Source organism: Primulina tabacum, chromosome 6 (genome assembly GCF_025594145.1).
Source record: "Primulina tabacum isolate GXHZ01 chromosome 6, ASM2559414v2, whole genome shotgun sequence".
Taxonomy (NCBI): domain Eukaryota; kingdom Viridiplantae; phylum Streptophyta; class Magnoliopsida; order Lamiales; family Gesneriaceae; genus Primulina; species Primulina tabacum.
The window spans coordinates 3,638,221-3,653,645 of NC_134555.1; the positions used below are offsets into that span (position 1 = coordinate 3,638,221).

The window sequence follows — 15,425 nt, forward strand, 5'->3', positions numbered from 1 at the left end:
TAAATAGTGTGTGTGTATATATTTTTTCCGGACATGTAAAAACTAAATATATATGAGTTCGTGGAAAAATTTAAGAGGGAGATGGATGCCACATTAGGTATAAGGGTTAATCGTGTATGATCTTAATTATGAGTAAATTATTGTGTTGTTGAATAATAAAAACTACTCGTCATCATCATATAATATAACATGTAAATAACAGAAACTTCTTCATAACTTAATAAAAATACATTTTATTCTTCTCAAGAGTCGTTTTGTACAAAAATTAAGAGAAGACTTTTATGGCTAGAAGTTAAGTAGCTCAACATACAAGGTAATTAAGTTCACCCGAATTTCAAACTCGGGAAAGAAAGTATTTGTCTAATCATATTCTTTATAAATTTGAATAAACAGCAGATTACCATCCTTACCTACTTATAGCATTTCTTTCTTTTTGGTTTATGTAAATAATAAGACGTGTGGATAAAATGATTAGGAGGTGTAGTAGGTCACCTCTCACGTCTATCATTCTTCGTCCAATAAATTTTTATACCTACTATTAATCAACCTCAAAATCTTCTTTCCCACGATTATGTTTCTATAAACAGTAATCAAATTATATTTTTGTAATGGGACATTAATTAAATTAAATTTAATTAAAATATGTACCCAAATAAAATCCCATTAATAATTTGTTGACAATCGTGGCATAATTAAAACCATTCACACTTTTGTACATTTCTTGTTATATATCTCCATTGCATGCAGAGTCCCGAGTGGGATAATTTGTATTAAAAGCTGGTTTACATGTCCAACACCTTTTCCTTTCCTAGAGAAGCACAAATCAATTCATACAGTTGGATTTGGTTTGCATTTATAATTCTTGTTTAAAATTTCTTTGTTTTTGTCGTTCCACAACTCTTGACCTACTTGTAACCAGCCGGATTCTTGTTCTTTCCTTCCATTGATTCCAATGTCAAGAGTTGTCTCAACAGAGAATGAACTTGTTCAAGAAACCATGGCGTTTTACAGCCGCTCGGATGAGATGCCACGCGCCGCCGCCTCCCCGACGCTGGGACAGCTTTTGAAGTGCGTTGGCGATGTGAGGAAGGAGGTCACGGGGGACGAAACGCCGGTGCATCAGGTTGTGGAAATGAGCATGGAGCCTCGCGCTCTTCCGTTTCTGCTTACGTTCAGTAATCTTAGTTACAGTGTCAAAGTCAGCCGGAAGTGCTCCCTCCTCCGCCGTGGAGAAGGTGGGACGAAAACCCTTCTGAATAACATCTCCGGGGAGGCTCGTGACGGTGAGATAATGGCGGTTATGGGTGCCTCAGGCTCGGGAAAATCGACCCTCATCGATGCACTCGCGAATCGTATGGCGAAGGGAAGTTTAAAAGGCTCTGTCAGGCTTAACGGTGAAGTATTAGAGTCAAGAATGCTGAAAGTGATTTCTGCATATGTAATGCAAGATGATCTTTTGTTTCCCATGCTCACAGTTGAAGAAACCCTCATGTTTGCTGCGGAGTTCAGGTTACCAAGAAACCTTTCCAAATCCAAGAAAAAACTCCGAGTCCAGACGTTAGTCGATCAGCTTGGGCTAAGAAACGCCGCCAAGACTGTCATTGGGGATGAGGGCCATCGGGGAGTCTCCGGAGGCGAGCGGCGGCGGGTTTCTATCGGAATCGACATCATCCACGACCCCATATTGTTGTTTCTTGATGAGCCCACGTCCGGGTTGGATTCAACCAGCGCTTTCATGGTGGTGAAAGTACTGCAGAGAATTGCACAGAGTGGGAGTGTGGTGATAATGTCCATACACCAGCCGAGTTATCGGATTCTTGGATTATTGGACAAAATGATCTTTTTGTCACGCGGGCAGACTGTATACAGTGGCTCTCCCTCCAATTTGCCACTGTTTTTCTCAGATTTTGGCCACCCCATACCAGACAATGAGAATCGAACCGAGTTCGCACTCGATTTGATTCGTGAACTTGAAGGATCACCAGGTGGAACAAAGTCCCTCGTTGAATTCAACAGATCTTGGCAAACGTTCAGAAGGTCATCAAGAAATTCTGAACCAATCCCAGAGCCAAATGGATCCGTCAATCTTTCACTGAAAGAAGCAATCAGTGCCAGTATTTCAAGAGGAAAGCTAGTTTCCGGAGCAGGCGCAAACGGCACAAGTAACCCCACATCAATGGTCTCCAAATTTGCAAATCCATTGTGGATTGAGCTAGCTGTACTCTCCAAAAGATCATTCACAAATTCAAGAAGATTGCCCGAGCTTTTCATGGTTCGTCTCTGCGCTGTCGTGGTGACAGGATTCATCCTCGCCACCATGTTTTGGAGACTCGACAACTCCCCCAAAGGGGTCCAAGAGAGACTCGGTTTCTTCGCATTCGCCATGTCCACAACTTTCTACACCTGCGCCGATGCTCTCCCCGTTTTCCTCCAAGAAAGGTACATATTCATGCGTGAAACAGCGTACAATGCTTACAGAAGATCATCCTACGTTTTATCCCACTCCCTAGTATCACTTCCATCACTATTATTTCTCTCCTTAGCCTTTGCTGCCATTACTTTCTGGGCAGTCGGACTCGACGGCAGTTTCCTCTTCTACTTCTTGATAATCTTCGCCTCCTTTTGGGCCGGAAGTTCCTTTGTAACATTCTTATCCGGTGTCGTCCCACATGTCATGCTAGGATACACCATTGTTGTAGCCATTTTAGCATACTTTCTACTCTTCAGCGGCTTTTTCATCAACCGAGACCGAATCCCACCATACTGGATATGGTTCCACTACTTATCCCTCGTAAAATACCCCTACGAGGGTGTCCTGCAGAACGAGTTTGAGGATAAGATAAAGTGCTTCATGCGTGGGATCCAAATATTCGATAGCACCCCTTTAGGGACATTGCCGAATGCTTTGAAAGTGAAGCTTTTGAATAGCCTGAGCAGCACACTGGGGATCAAGATCAGCACCAACACATGCGTGACCACGGGGGCGGATATATTGCAGCAGCAAGGGGTGAATGATCTTAGCAAATGGGATTGTCTGTGGGTTACCGTGGCTTGGGGTTTCTTTTTCAGGGTTTTGTTCTACTTGTCCTTGTTGGTTGGGAGTAAGAACAAGAGAAGGTAAGTATTTGGAATTTAATAATTTGGTATTGTTCGTTTCCACTGTGGATTAAGTTCTATGATCTGTGCTTTTTTTTTTTTCAAAAAAAAAGTTGGGAATTTTGTATAATTTTCTAGACAATTAATGAATGTAATTGATGTGTTTTTTCAGTAGTGATATTCAATACTGTAAATTTTTGTAATTTATTTGTTTGATGGTTTCTTTACAATTCTTTTTACGTTTAAATAATATAATTTTACAATATTTTTGTTAACCCGACCTGACAAAAGGATTTTGACTAAATAAATTTACAATTTTTTTCTGATTTTATTTCATCGAGATTAAAATGTATAACTCAATTTTATGCAATAAAATGGGTATAATATGCATTTTCAGTGCTACATATTTGTAGCTGAAAACATAGTAAAAATGAAAATAAATTGTGTTATTTTAGGAAATTTTTAGAAAAATGATATGTTACAGTGATATGCTGTAATCAACTTTGTCCACGTCAGTGTTAATACTAAGACATGCACTACAAAAAAAATTTATGTTTAGCGACGGATTTTGCAACGAAAAAAACAGTCGTTAATCACTTAGCTATCATATGATGAATGTACAATATATCTACTAGTTGAATGTCATTTTAACGGTTATCACTTATGTGACTACGATTGATGAATTACTTATCAAAATTATTTAAAATCTTATTTGTCTTTATACAAATTGATTTCGACAAGTTATTACATAATATCTAAAATAAAATTTAAAAGTTATAATAAATTATTGAACAATTATATAGAAAATATACAGTTCAGTGTATGCTATTATATTTTATAACTACTTATTAATTCTTTTTTAAAAAAACTTATCTAATAACACTTATTAAAAAAAAAAAAAAGAGTGCCGGAAAAAAGTAAGGACTACAAGTCAAACAAATATAACCTTTAGGACTAAATTGTAATTTCTAGCCCATATTAATTCCTTCGAAGCGGAAGTAACCGAGCAAGAATTTCAACGCAAGATGGTAATAAGCAAAACAAAGAGCAATTAGTCTCCGGCGAATCGGTGGAAAACCCTAAAAGTACAATCATATTGCGACCTATCAGCACGTAGTCTCTGTGTTGCGAGGACAACTGGTTATTCCGCATTAGGAATTGAACTCTATAATCGGTATTCGTCGACGAAATGTCGTGGCTGCGATCGGCGGTGAACAAGGCGGTGGAGGTGGGCAACAAGAACAATCTTACTCGCACTGTAAGAAGCTACGCGGATTCTGTTGTTCATCATGCCGGTCAAGCTGTTGCCGAGGGTGCCAAACTCATCCAAGATCGCATGGTAAGTTTTCTGATTTATTCTCTCGCTTTATTTATTTTTTCTCTTCAATTTCACATAGTATAACGGAGTTGATCTAGAGGCTCGTTGGTGTGTGTTCTTTTTGGAATGTTGAAACGTAGTTACATATCACTGACCGTTTGCTGGGGTTTTGCCTAATGTACATAGCAATGTTCACAGAGAAATGGCAAAAGTTTTTATATTTTTTTGCTTTTTGATTTTGTGAAACTACTTACTTTTAGAGAGTAGGCCTCTTGGAATTTTTGTGAATACATCTTTGAGTGGAAATGTGGAATGTAACTATATAAACTTTCTTGAATATTTGCTACCCAACAATGTTGAGTAAGTGAGTGGTTGATTAATAACAAATGGAGAAGCTTACCCAGTCTCATTGTTCTTGATTTTAATTTTGGGTTGAAAGGACTTTTGGGTCGATGATTTCGAATAATTGGATTTGGATGAAATAGGTTGTGGAAACTTGTCCTGAACAGAATTTAAATGTGTTTTTCTTATAATTGAAATACTTTTTGGTTTTCTTGTCATGTTAGGGTCTGTTAGCAGCGTCCTTTACTGAAGAGTTCATGTGATAATGTATAGAACTGAAGGTGGAGGTGAAGTATAATATATTATTTTTTGTTTGTGAGTATTGACTTTGTGTGATAATATTTGGCTGTTGGGGTGTTTATAGAGTTGAGATTTGCCTCATCTATATTTTAAAGAACTTCTATTCTCTTATTGAATGGTTGGCGAAGTTTTTCTTTTTTGCTCATAATATGATAGAAAACTTATTTTCCATTTTTGGTGGTGGGATCTTCAGAGCTTTAAATTTAGAAACTAAATTGTATGGCGTATACCAGCCCAACTCTGAAGGAAAAACATTGGCTGTTGAGTTAAGGGGGTTCTTTTATATATTTATTATGTCTTTTATTTTCGACCTCTATTCATTTGGTAGATTTTTTACTTGTTCTCATCAGGGTGGTCGGAATTTCAAAAGCTTTAAACAGGCAGTGAAAAGGTTAGAAGAGGCCTCTATTTCTTGTAGAGGAGCCGAGAGAGCTGAATTGATGAGGAGATGGCTAGCTATACTTAAAGCCATTGAGAGCAAGTCTGGAACATCATCTGAAGACAAAGAAAAGATCAACGAGCTCAATCAGCTTTCTGACGAGTCAAAGGAGAGTCCAAGAAGACAATCAATGGTCAGTCCAGTGATTCCACACTTGTACTTTATTTGTTCTACTGCAATGAGTGAAATGTGTTCACTCTTTGTTCTAGCTTATCTGCTCTTGTACTTCATCTGACACTGAAATTGCAAGTGGCACACTTACTGCATAGGTGTCTTACCACTTACATCTTCGGTAATATGTTTAGATGAAGTGACAATTTCTGAAAGTGGAGAAACACCAAATACCCTTATTGATTCCTCCATGCTTGCATGAAATACTTAGGTAAACTTCAAATGTCAGATGCTAGTTTTAAGATTTGATTTTTATCTTTAATATGCAAATTATGAACCCAGAAAATCTCCAATAAGTGTGTGTATAGATGCTAATCCTATTTTAGCAGCAATAAAGGCTTCATTCAGTACATCAAGAAACCCTGATTTGGATGAGATGGACATAGGGCCAAGGCGAAATAATTTTTTTTAACCCCCCATGTAGGACCTTGTTATTGTTTGCATAAGTGTTTGCCCCTTCCACTTTTATGCTCTTCTATAGCACTAAATTACAAATCTTGAAAAATGCCAAGGTCGTGGATTGAGCATGCTATTTCCTTGTACTCTTGGAACATTTGTGCAAGTTAATTTCAATTGTACACCTTTGTTTCATAGTATAAATTTTCTCGCGTATAAAAGAGGCCTGTTGATTTCTTTTATGAGTCAGGTAGACTCTCTTCTCATAGTCCTGATTTAGAAATAATGATTACTTGGCTGCCGTAGATTTCCTTCCACATTTCATCTTTTTAATCAAAACTTTCGATTTATGCATTTTATCAACCATTTTGTTCTTGCTTACTGAATTCTAAGTGGCGCTGAACTTCCAGTCATTTTCTCCTTCAGAACTACAGTTTTTGTTGTTTCACAATTTTTGTTGCTGGTGTATGCATTGAGTATCTGTTACTAGAGTAGTTGTCACGATTAATTTATTATTTATCTGATTTTTTGTCAAAGATTTTTTTGGTTTTAAAACTTTTGTATAGTTACCCCAGCTCTTTAGCCTTCTTGTTAAACGTTAAATTGGAACTTCATACCTGTTTACTTCCTTTTTGAATAAATATGAGAAAAATTTGTAAAGGATTGATTATTATTTTGTGATTAAAATATAGTTAGTTATTCCTGATGGCCGGAGTGGCTAAATGTTGGTGACTATTAGTATAGTGATGAAGCTAAATATTTTTGACTTATTACTTATTAGCAAGTGATGATGTGTCTGATGACATGTTTAGTACTAGGTTTTTAAGATTGAAATCCCTTGATTAATCTGTATTTGACTATATATGTCTTGATCTTGAAGTTTTTATTGTTTCTGCTCCTAATTTATTGCAGCATTGACAGGTATTGTTTTATGATTCAGACATGGGGGGTGAGCCGATGACTTTTCGTGAAGTCTTTCTCTACAGCCAGGCTTTAGAGGGAATATCAATTTGTATGGTAGGTGAATGATATATCTAATTTTTTTGTCTGGAAATTGATTATTTTATTCTTCATAACTAATAATTTCATGCTTTTGTTTGGGTGAACTGTTCATGTTACGGCACGGCACGGCACTTTCACCCTTTTGGGATTGCAAGAAACGCTCAAGATATAAGTTGCAGCAATTAAATTGTCCTGGCAAATTAATTAATTACAAATTTTAGAAATTCAACTGTTTCTTGATTGTCTATGTTAATATGTTTTTGTTCAAAGCATTTGAGATGTGTATAAATTGTAATTCCGGAGTTGGTCAACTTTTATGTGATTTAGATTCTCGAAGCACCGAAGGAAGATGAAGTTCCTTTGCTCCTTGAATTATTTGGGTTAGTGTTTCATGATCCAAGATTATGCTTTATGGGTCCCAGCTTTACCCTTAGAGAACATGAGGTGAAATATTAATTTGTGTGATATTTCTACTTTCCTTCTCTTCTTACAGTTTATGTCTCACGGGAGGGAAAGAAGTGCATAACGCTATAGTGAGCAGCATTCAGGATCTTGCAAAAGTTTTTTCCAGCTACGAAGATGAAGTATTGGTGCGGGTTGAAACTATTATATCTTTTTTCACATACCAATGCTAATAACTTAGAAGGATGATGTTTGCAAATTTTGACCATTAAATTCGTCATCTCGCTCTGTGATTGATAAATCCAGCTGTACTTTGTGCTCCAGTGTTTTATTAATGACGATTGAAATGAGACCTTTAATTTGATCATTAGAATATGATCCCTGAGTGTAAGTCATGACTTAGGATTGCATCCAATGTCATTTGAAGTGATTAACTGGTTGATGAGTAAGTTGTAATTGTGGTAGGTGAAAAGGGAGGAATTGCTTCAGTTTGCAGAAGGGGCCATAACAGGGTTGAAAATCAATGCTGATATTGGAAGGTATTAGAGAACACTCCGTTTTTTATCTTCCTTCTCCTATACTTTTGTACCCGTGCCCTTCAAAATTGTAAATTGGTGTGTCGTGGGAGTCTACGGTTCGTATGAAAGCAGAGTTCTGTTTAACTTAATTTTACTTAATTTCTTCCATGGCTGTTATCTCTCTTCCATAGTTGTCAATCGCGCATAGCGCCCCGTAGCGCAAAGGTTGCCCGTGGCTATAGCGCATAGCGAATAGTGTAGCAAGGGTTATTTAAAAGTAAAGCGACATAAGTATATAAATTTATGATATATAACATATAGTAACATCAATTCAAAAATCTTAATTTCCAGCATAATATTCTATCAACTTTAATTGTAAAATACTAAAACCTGAAATTATTTCAAGTTTTTTCATTGAAATATCATATAAGACACAAAAATAAAACAAGAAATGCAGAAAAATATAATTTTCAGCAAAAACCTAAGTAAGTACATGCCAAAAAAGCCAAAATTAGAAAAAAAAGACAAAAAAATAAGCATGTAGCTTCGTTTTGCAATAGCGTCGCTATTTCAGCTATTGCGATTGTCGCTATAGTGCCAATAGCGAGGATAGCGAGCGCTATTGCAAAGTCCATGGCGCGTAGCTGTCCATAGCGATGTGGTGTCGCTTCGCCACGTTATTCGCTATAGCGAGGGCTACGAGGGCTATCGACAACTATGCTCTCTTCTATCTCTGTGGTGAATAATCACTGCTTAACGCAGCATCGAATGTTGACTACCAATTGTCACATGTCAATAATGTGAAAAGAGCATTTGCTTCGGAGAACTAAACCTCAGTAAAAAATATGAAAATTATTGCTCACACGTGGTTAGTAGAATATGGCTCCATGTTGCTGCTAGAACTCTCAAGTCTTCATGTTATTTGGTAGTTATCATACCTGACTTGACAATTTGATTTTTTTTTTCAAAAAAATAGATCTTGAAACATTAACTTTTATTACCTGACTTGCTTTCTTGCAATTAGGACTTTTTTGAGATCGGCATGATGAAAGATCAAACTCGACTCAAGCTAATTTTCAGTTTGTTAAAAGCTTTGTACTGAGCTTGAACTGCATGTTATTTGGTTTTAGCCAATTGACATAGACCCTAGCTACCCTTGACCAAATATTAACATTTGTTGCAGAGGAAAGAGCATAGTGATGATTTCAAACAGCAAAATAAGATTTTTTCTCACTTTTTGGTTGTCTGTGTGCCTGCACGCAGAATTGATGCCGAAGTTTCCACCTTGAAGAAACAACTTGATGAACTAAAAGTATCACATAGGCATCTTGGTGATGGCCTTGGTGATGGTCATGAAACAAACTATAAAGAGGACATTTCTCTGACAATAGAAGTAAACTTGGCCATGCCCACCCATTTTCTTTGATAAAATATTTGATAGCATCTTTTTGAGGACTGGAAGTTCATATGTTTGTCTTGTTACTTATTTTCCCTTTAGGGTCTAAAAGAGGCACTTGCACATATCAGAGCTTGTTCCAGGTTGGAAGGGCTCCTACTGAAAAAGAAGGCTCTTAAATTTGGAGATACAACTGAAATTCATGCGCAGAAGGTACAATGTTTGTATACTGCACCTTCTGCTAAACAATGTCTGTCTCCTTTTCATTGCATCTTGTTCATGGTCTTAGATAAGGTTGAATGGGGCATCTTCTGGTTTCCATTTTCATCAGTTTGCTTTGAAATTGTTTTAATTATTTTATATATAACAGGTCGCTCTCCTTTTTAATTTTTTAGGTACATTATCCCTTCCCGCACTAGTTTTAAAAGTATATTTATCAGATGCTGCTTCACCTTGTTGTTGCTTTTGTTTGACACTTGACATCTACACATGCTTGGAATAATTTTCATTGGGATTTGCACCTAGATTTCTAAAAATTCTTAATTCAACTTTTTGTTTGCATGTCTAAATTAGTCTTCTTAGCACTGGCAGGTTGATAAGTTAAAAGTCTTATCGGAATCTCTTTCCAGCTCCTCGGCGAAATCTGAGAAGCGCATAGTTGATCACAGGTTCCCTTCATAAGAAAATATGTGCAATCCATTTTTTTTTATATAAAAGTTCCAAATAGGTGGCTGAGATGTTTTTAATGATTGTATCTTGCTATTCAATTAGAATTGTTGTTTATCTATGTTTCTCTCTCTTATTGCTTAATTGTTTGCCTTATTGTATATGGGTTTTTCATGTTATGATAATATGATGATCAGATGATGTTATCTATAGTCACACGGCTTGCTCCAGGCACAATGAGGTGTACAAGACTTTCAGTTTTAGGGCAAGGAGCAGGCATTCAGTTAAGCATGTGCCTAAATCCTAATTACGGAGGAAACATGGAATTAAGTCTAGTTTAATCTATTTGGTGCAGTTATTTTTGCAATTATTGTAACAACCATACTATTGTTATGCTACACTCAGGGTTAGTGGAATATGTACCCTGATGCTAGTTAAATACCATTACCAAAACATATCAACCCCTCGATGGTTTGTTTTATTTGATGGCTTTGGGTTATTACTGTTTGAATCAATGGTTTCCTTGACTTTTTGCAGAGTTCAGAAAGAAGAGGCGCTAAAATTCCGTGTGAGCAGAGCTAGTGAAGTTAGTGATATAGAAAAGGTATATCCTCCCTACAGAATGTTATTTTTTTCCTGCTGGGCAGAAGTCTAGAAAATCAAATTAGAAAGCTCATTTCTGTCATTTTAGATTATAAGATTAACAAAAACACTAGAAACATGTTAGTTTTTACTAACGGTAATGAAAATGCTTTCACATTTATCATCGAGGAACTGTTATCATAAGGCAAAAAGAAAATGAGGCAATCTATTACTTTTTGGAATTTCTTTTCTGACTTAAGATTTGTCGAGAAAATAAGATTCATCAACTTTGTAGAAATATTCTTTACATGTCTGTGTGTTATTACCCTTCTCTGTTCGCGCCATGGTATGATATATTTATTCTGTATTTAAGTAAGTAAATTCTTCCTGCCGGATGCTAAATGAATAATTCCTTCAAAGATAGATGGATTGCATTAGATCACACCATGAGGTGCCGATGCCTGAAATTTGATGATGTTTGAGGCGTTCACTTCTTCGCTGCTAGCATCTGACTTTCTAGCTTGACTGATCAATGGTCCTGATAGTTCACTTTATGCCTGTGCAAAGTGTATATATTAAAGTTCTATATCAATTTAATAGGACGAGATGATAGGATGGGTTAGAGAAGGTATGATAGAATAATATGTGGGGTATAGTCTTGGAAGATGTAATTATGGTAGCTTCCTTTGTTTCATTATGGCCCATGTGCAGGATGAGAGAAGTTTTCCTTTCTCAGTGTAGTGCACTGAAAGTCTGATACCATCAGATATTAAAGGAAAAAAAGGTATTTTTTCGTGTCACTAAAGGCATAAAATAGAGTTCCCTGGACATTAAAAAATGATGCGAAAATTTTCATCTGGCCTACTATCCAATGCAAAAAATTTCATCTGGCCTACTATCCAATTCTACAGATCCATTTCTGATGTTTGATATGGCCTTGGACCTTGTAATTATTGTGTTTTCCTGCTTGCTAGCTAGTAAGAGAGTAACATGTTAATGATTAGAAACATTATTCTCTATGATGTATTTTTCCATGAGTTGGTTTGTGCAGAGTGTGATTGCTTCACCGAATCGTTTTGCCTATTGTTCTTTTTCAGGAACTAGCAGCTGATATATCTGGTCTTGAGAAACAGAGAAATGAACTTGAAGCTGAATTGAAAAAGGTTTAGATCTTGTTTTCCTTATAAAAAGACACTGTTTAGAGGTAGTGAGCAAATAACATCGATCAAACACTATTTTTTAAAAAATGACATTCTCAAGTGTATTTGACTGTCCGGTCTTGAGAAACAGAGAAATGAACTTGAAGCTGAATTGAAAAAGGTCTAGATCTTATTTTCCTCATAAAAAATGATCTTCGTTTTCATTAGCTATTTAATTTCATGATTTATGTTGTACTTTCTTTTAAAGGTTAGTTTCTTGTAGTGAAGTTAAATGTTGTAGCCTTTTTGGTAGAAAAGGTGTGTGTTTGCAAGTGAAAAATTACGTCTGGCTTAGGTCTGTGCATTTGTAATTCACTTACTATGATGTTTTGATTGGTTTTGATTGTTTCATCCATAATCTGCTGGAATTCAAGATGGCGTTTATCATGTTATCTCTAAGTACTAAGACTATTGACGTTTTTTCCTAATGATACATTTTCTTTATGAATAATAAGTGGGAATTATTTTATTGACTAAGGTTAATATCTCCTTATCTGCCGCTCAAGCTCGTTTTCGCAATGTAATGGAAGAGAGGGATAAATTCTTCGAAGCAAATGATCAGATTGTCGCCCATCTAAAAACTAAGGTCTACCATCTTGTTTAGCAATTACCATGTTTTCCTCCGCGTGTGTAAAGTTTGTGTGTACCTCTTGGTTTGATTTTCCCTTCCAAATATTTGGTTGGACATTATATACGTCTTTACAACTTTGTAGGAAGATGAGCTATCAAGATCCATCAACTCATGTCATGCTGAAGTAAATGTTCTTGTTACTTGGATCAATTTTTTGGAGGATGCTTGGTCTCTTCAGTGTTCATATACCGAGTCCAAGGAGAAGGACACGAAGTATGTTTCTGAACCTTGAGAGCATTTGCTTTTTGGACCAATAGCGTTAAACTTTAATTTTTCACAGTAGATCTTGACACAAAATGCATGCATTTCATTAGTTTTTTTGTGTTATAGTTTTTATGTAACGAATCTAGAAATCATATTGAAACTAAACTCCAAAAATGATTTTTTATGAGACTGTTAATAATTAAGTAGGATAGTTATTTTAAAATGTAATATTTTGTTATTTTTAAATATATGATTTTTATAATAAATTTTTTTTAAAATGTTAGGAATGATATGATTATTTAATTTAAAAATTCAAAAGTATAGACAAAGATATTCATTAATTCTAAAAGGATGGGAAAATGAATGAGATATGGTAGTCATAGTCGAATTACAAATTTACTAATGGTAGACTTTTATGATATTTTTTGTTAAATGAAATGAAATAATTTTTGTAATTTGAGAAGAGTACTTATGGAATTTTTTAAAATTGTGCCATCACCCTAAAAGTTGTTACTCTAAGTTCCTTATGCTTTATAAGATGGTAGATTGGTAGGTACAGGTTTAAGCTTTTGTTCTGCAACTTTTCGTATTTCATCATGCTATAGTCTTGTGAAAGTTCTATTCTCTCTGTCCGAATATTTAAACTTGGAAGTTATATAGATACTAATTTAATTACTTCGTTTTAAAGTGCTGAACTGGAGAGACATGAAGATTACTTTATAAACTTGGTTACTCAGCTTCTCTCTTCTTACGAGGTGCCTATTAGTCTCCCCTTAGATGACGCTTGAGCCAAATATCTTTCCAGTTCTGTTGTCTGAATTATACTCTCTTTGACACTCTTTTTCTTGTGCAGAAAGTGTTGAGATATCCTATTGATCGCATTGCGAAATATGTCGAGAATTTAAAGACCTTAACTCAAGGGTACTGCCTCAAGTTATGTTTGCAGTGTATTATGGTTCCAAGTTCGACCAGAGTGCCTTTTTTTCCTTTACAGGTCAGCACTAACTACTGATGCAGAAATGGACAATTCAAAAATTTTGAATCCAAGGAGAAATCTGGAGGAGGAATACCTTGATTATGAAGCTAAGGTAAAAGCAATGCTCCCTGTATTTATGAGTCGTCGTCTTTGCATAATCCAAATATGTAAAACTGAGAACGGCCTACCAACATTAGTATCTCTTATTTTTAATCAACCGCCCTGGGAGTGCTTTTATATAAAAAAAAGAGAGATGCCAAGACATTCACCACTTAATAACATTTACGGAAGTTGTCTCATGTTTTGCAGATCATAACTACTTTCAGCGTAGTGGACAACATGAGAGAGCAGTTTTATGCTCAACAAGGAAAAATTTCCAGGTCTTATCCTCAAAATTGTTGTATCATCCCATTACCCCCCCCCCCCCCCCCCCCCCCCCAAAAATTTTGTATACCATCTCTAAATTTCTTGTTTTGGACGGTTCAGTAAAGAGAATCCTAAAGTTAAAGAGCTATTCGACAATATTGAGAAGCTAAGACAGGAATTCGAGTCCATCGAGAGACCTAATTTGGAAATCGAGAACCCCACTAAAGAGTCAGATGCATCTCCTCGTGATAAGTTAAAAGAAAATGTTCCACAACCCACGGACCAAACTTCAGAGGCACTTGGAGCTGAGGGCCAGAAGCCTCCTGTGAAGCCAGAGCACTTGCTTGACACCGAAGCAGAATTGGAAAAGCTGGAGTCAGAATTTGGCAAGGTTCATCATGATTACTCGACCGAAGAAATCGGTGAGTGGGAATTTGACGAGCTCGAGAGGGAGTTGAGATCTGGGGGCTCGTCTGGGAAATAATGGACGTCGTATGCAACGGCAATGCTCTGCTTTGTCTCATAGTTTTCAAATCTTGGTGAATGGTTCGGGGCTCCTCAAGCAGTATTTTGGCTGTAGTTCACTTTAATGCTTGATGCATTTCATGTTGTCCAAGCTTTTGTGTATATTTAAAAATGTAAAATAAATTTCAAAAGGTCGATTTTTTTTGATTTATTTGTATTTTGTTTTGAAGCTCCAATCTCATAAATGTATTGAGATGAAAAATGCTTGTTTTTGTTGCAGTTTGTTATACTGAAGATGTAAATGTCTTCTGTTTTTTTTTTTTTTGGATGGGTCGTGCTTCTATCTTGCTTTTGTCAGGCCCATACGGTAACCTGAGCCCAATCGACAGCTTACTCGGCCTTCACACTGGCCCTCTAACTGTCTTGGTTATTGGAGCAGACCCAATCCAGTAACTGTGAAAAATATTAGTTTGTGCCTAAAAATCTTATGAAGTCAGAAGTGTTAATTTAATTTTTTTTTTTTGTAAAAAAAATTAATCAAATGGAATTCGAGTAGGGAGGTAAATGATCCAAACCAAATCAAACAGTATCAGGCTTGAGCTTGGTTTGTTTAAAATTGTTTGAGGCTCGAGCTCGATTCGAGATTCTATTATCAGGTTCGAGCTTGGTTTGTATTGAAATTACTGAGCTTGTTAAAAGCTCGAGCTCGGCTCGTTAAAAACTCGTTTAGCATGTTAATTAAGCCAGGCTCAAGCTCGGCTCGTTAAAAGCTCGTTTAGCATGTTAATCAAGCCAGGCTCGAGCTTGATTCATTAATAGCTCGTTTAACATGTTTAACAAGCCTGACTTGAGCTTGTCTCGTTTTCGAGCTTGATAAGCATAGAATTGAGCTCGAGTTTGAGTTTGAATCGAGCTTGTTAAAATTAAATATATCTATAAACTAATTTTAAATCAGA

The 15,425-nt window shown here is 36.2% G+C and overlaps 2 protein-coding genes across 4 annotated transcripts; both read left to right on the forward strand.

Annotated features, from left to right (window-relative positions):
- Positions 1-721: 721 nt before the first annotated feature.
- LOC142548799 (ABC transporter G family member 1-like) lies at positions 722-3,303 on the forward strand. Its single transcript, XM_075657328.1, has one exon. It carries the CDS (start codon positions 953-955, stop codon positions 3,119-3,121), a length of 2,169 nt encoding a protein of 722 aa, XP_075513443.1. The 5' UTR covers positions 722-952; the 3' UTR covers positions 3,122-3,303.
- A 780-nt stretch (positions 3,304-4,083) lies between these two features.
- Positions 4,084-14,789, forward strand: LOC142548800 (uncharacterized). 3 transcript variants are annotated; one of them, XM_075657330.1, is made up of 18 exons: positions 4,084-4,435; positions 5,407-5,628; positions 6,984-7,079; positions 7,392-7,444; positions 7,558-7,660; positions 7,944-8,005; positions 9,248-9,377; positions 9,483-9,593; positions 9,972-10,048; positions 10,584-10,650; positions 11,726-11,791; positions 12,306-12,413; positions 12,541-12,671; positions 13,351-13,417; positions 13,516-13,583; positions 13,657-13,750; positions 13,948-14,018; positions 14,125-14,789. In XM_075657330.1, exons 1-18 carry the CDS (start codon positions 4,286-4,288, stop codon positions 14,486-14,488), a joined length of 2,040 nt encoding a protein of 679 aa, XP_075513445.1. In that variant the 5' UTR covers positions 4,084-4,285; the 3' UTR covers positions 14,489-14,789. The 3 variants fall into 3 exon arrangements, with proteins under 3 accessions (XP_075513445.1, XP_075513444.1, XP_075513446.1); XM_075657329.1 differs by having other exon boundaries at positions 4,085-4,435; positions 7,558-7,654; positions 7,932-8,005; XM_075657331.1 differs by lacking the exon at positions 4,084-4,435 and having other exon boundaries at positions 6,975-7,079; positions 7,558-7,654; positions 7,932-8,005.
- Positions 14,790-15,425: the final 636 nt, after the last annotated feature.

Bases quoted from the DNA above. Each gene is read 5' to 3' on its own strand.
- LOC142548799 (XM_075657328.1), top strand. From the start codon at position 953: ATGTCAAGAGTTGTCTCAACAGAGAATGAACTTGTTCAAGAAACCATG.
- LOC142548800 (XM_075657329.1), top strand. From the start codon at position 4,286: ATGTCGTGGCTGCGATCGGCGGTGAACAAGGCGGTGGAGGTGGGCAAC. The intron at 5,629-6,983 runs GTCAGTCCAGTG...CAGCATTGACAG, and splicing joins GTCCAAGAAGACAATCAATG to GTATTGTTTTATGATTCAGA. The intron at 10,049-10,583 runs GTTCCCTTCATA...GACTTTTTGCAG, and splicing joins AAGCGCATAGTTGATCACAG to AGTTCAGAAAGAAGAGGCGC.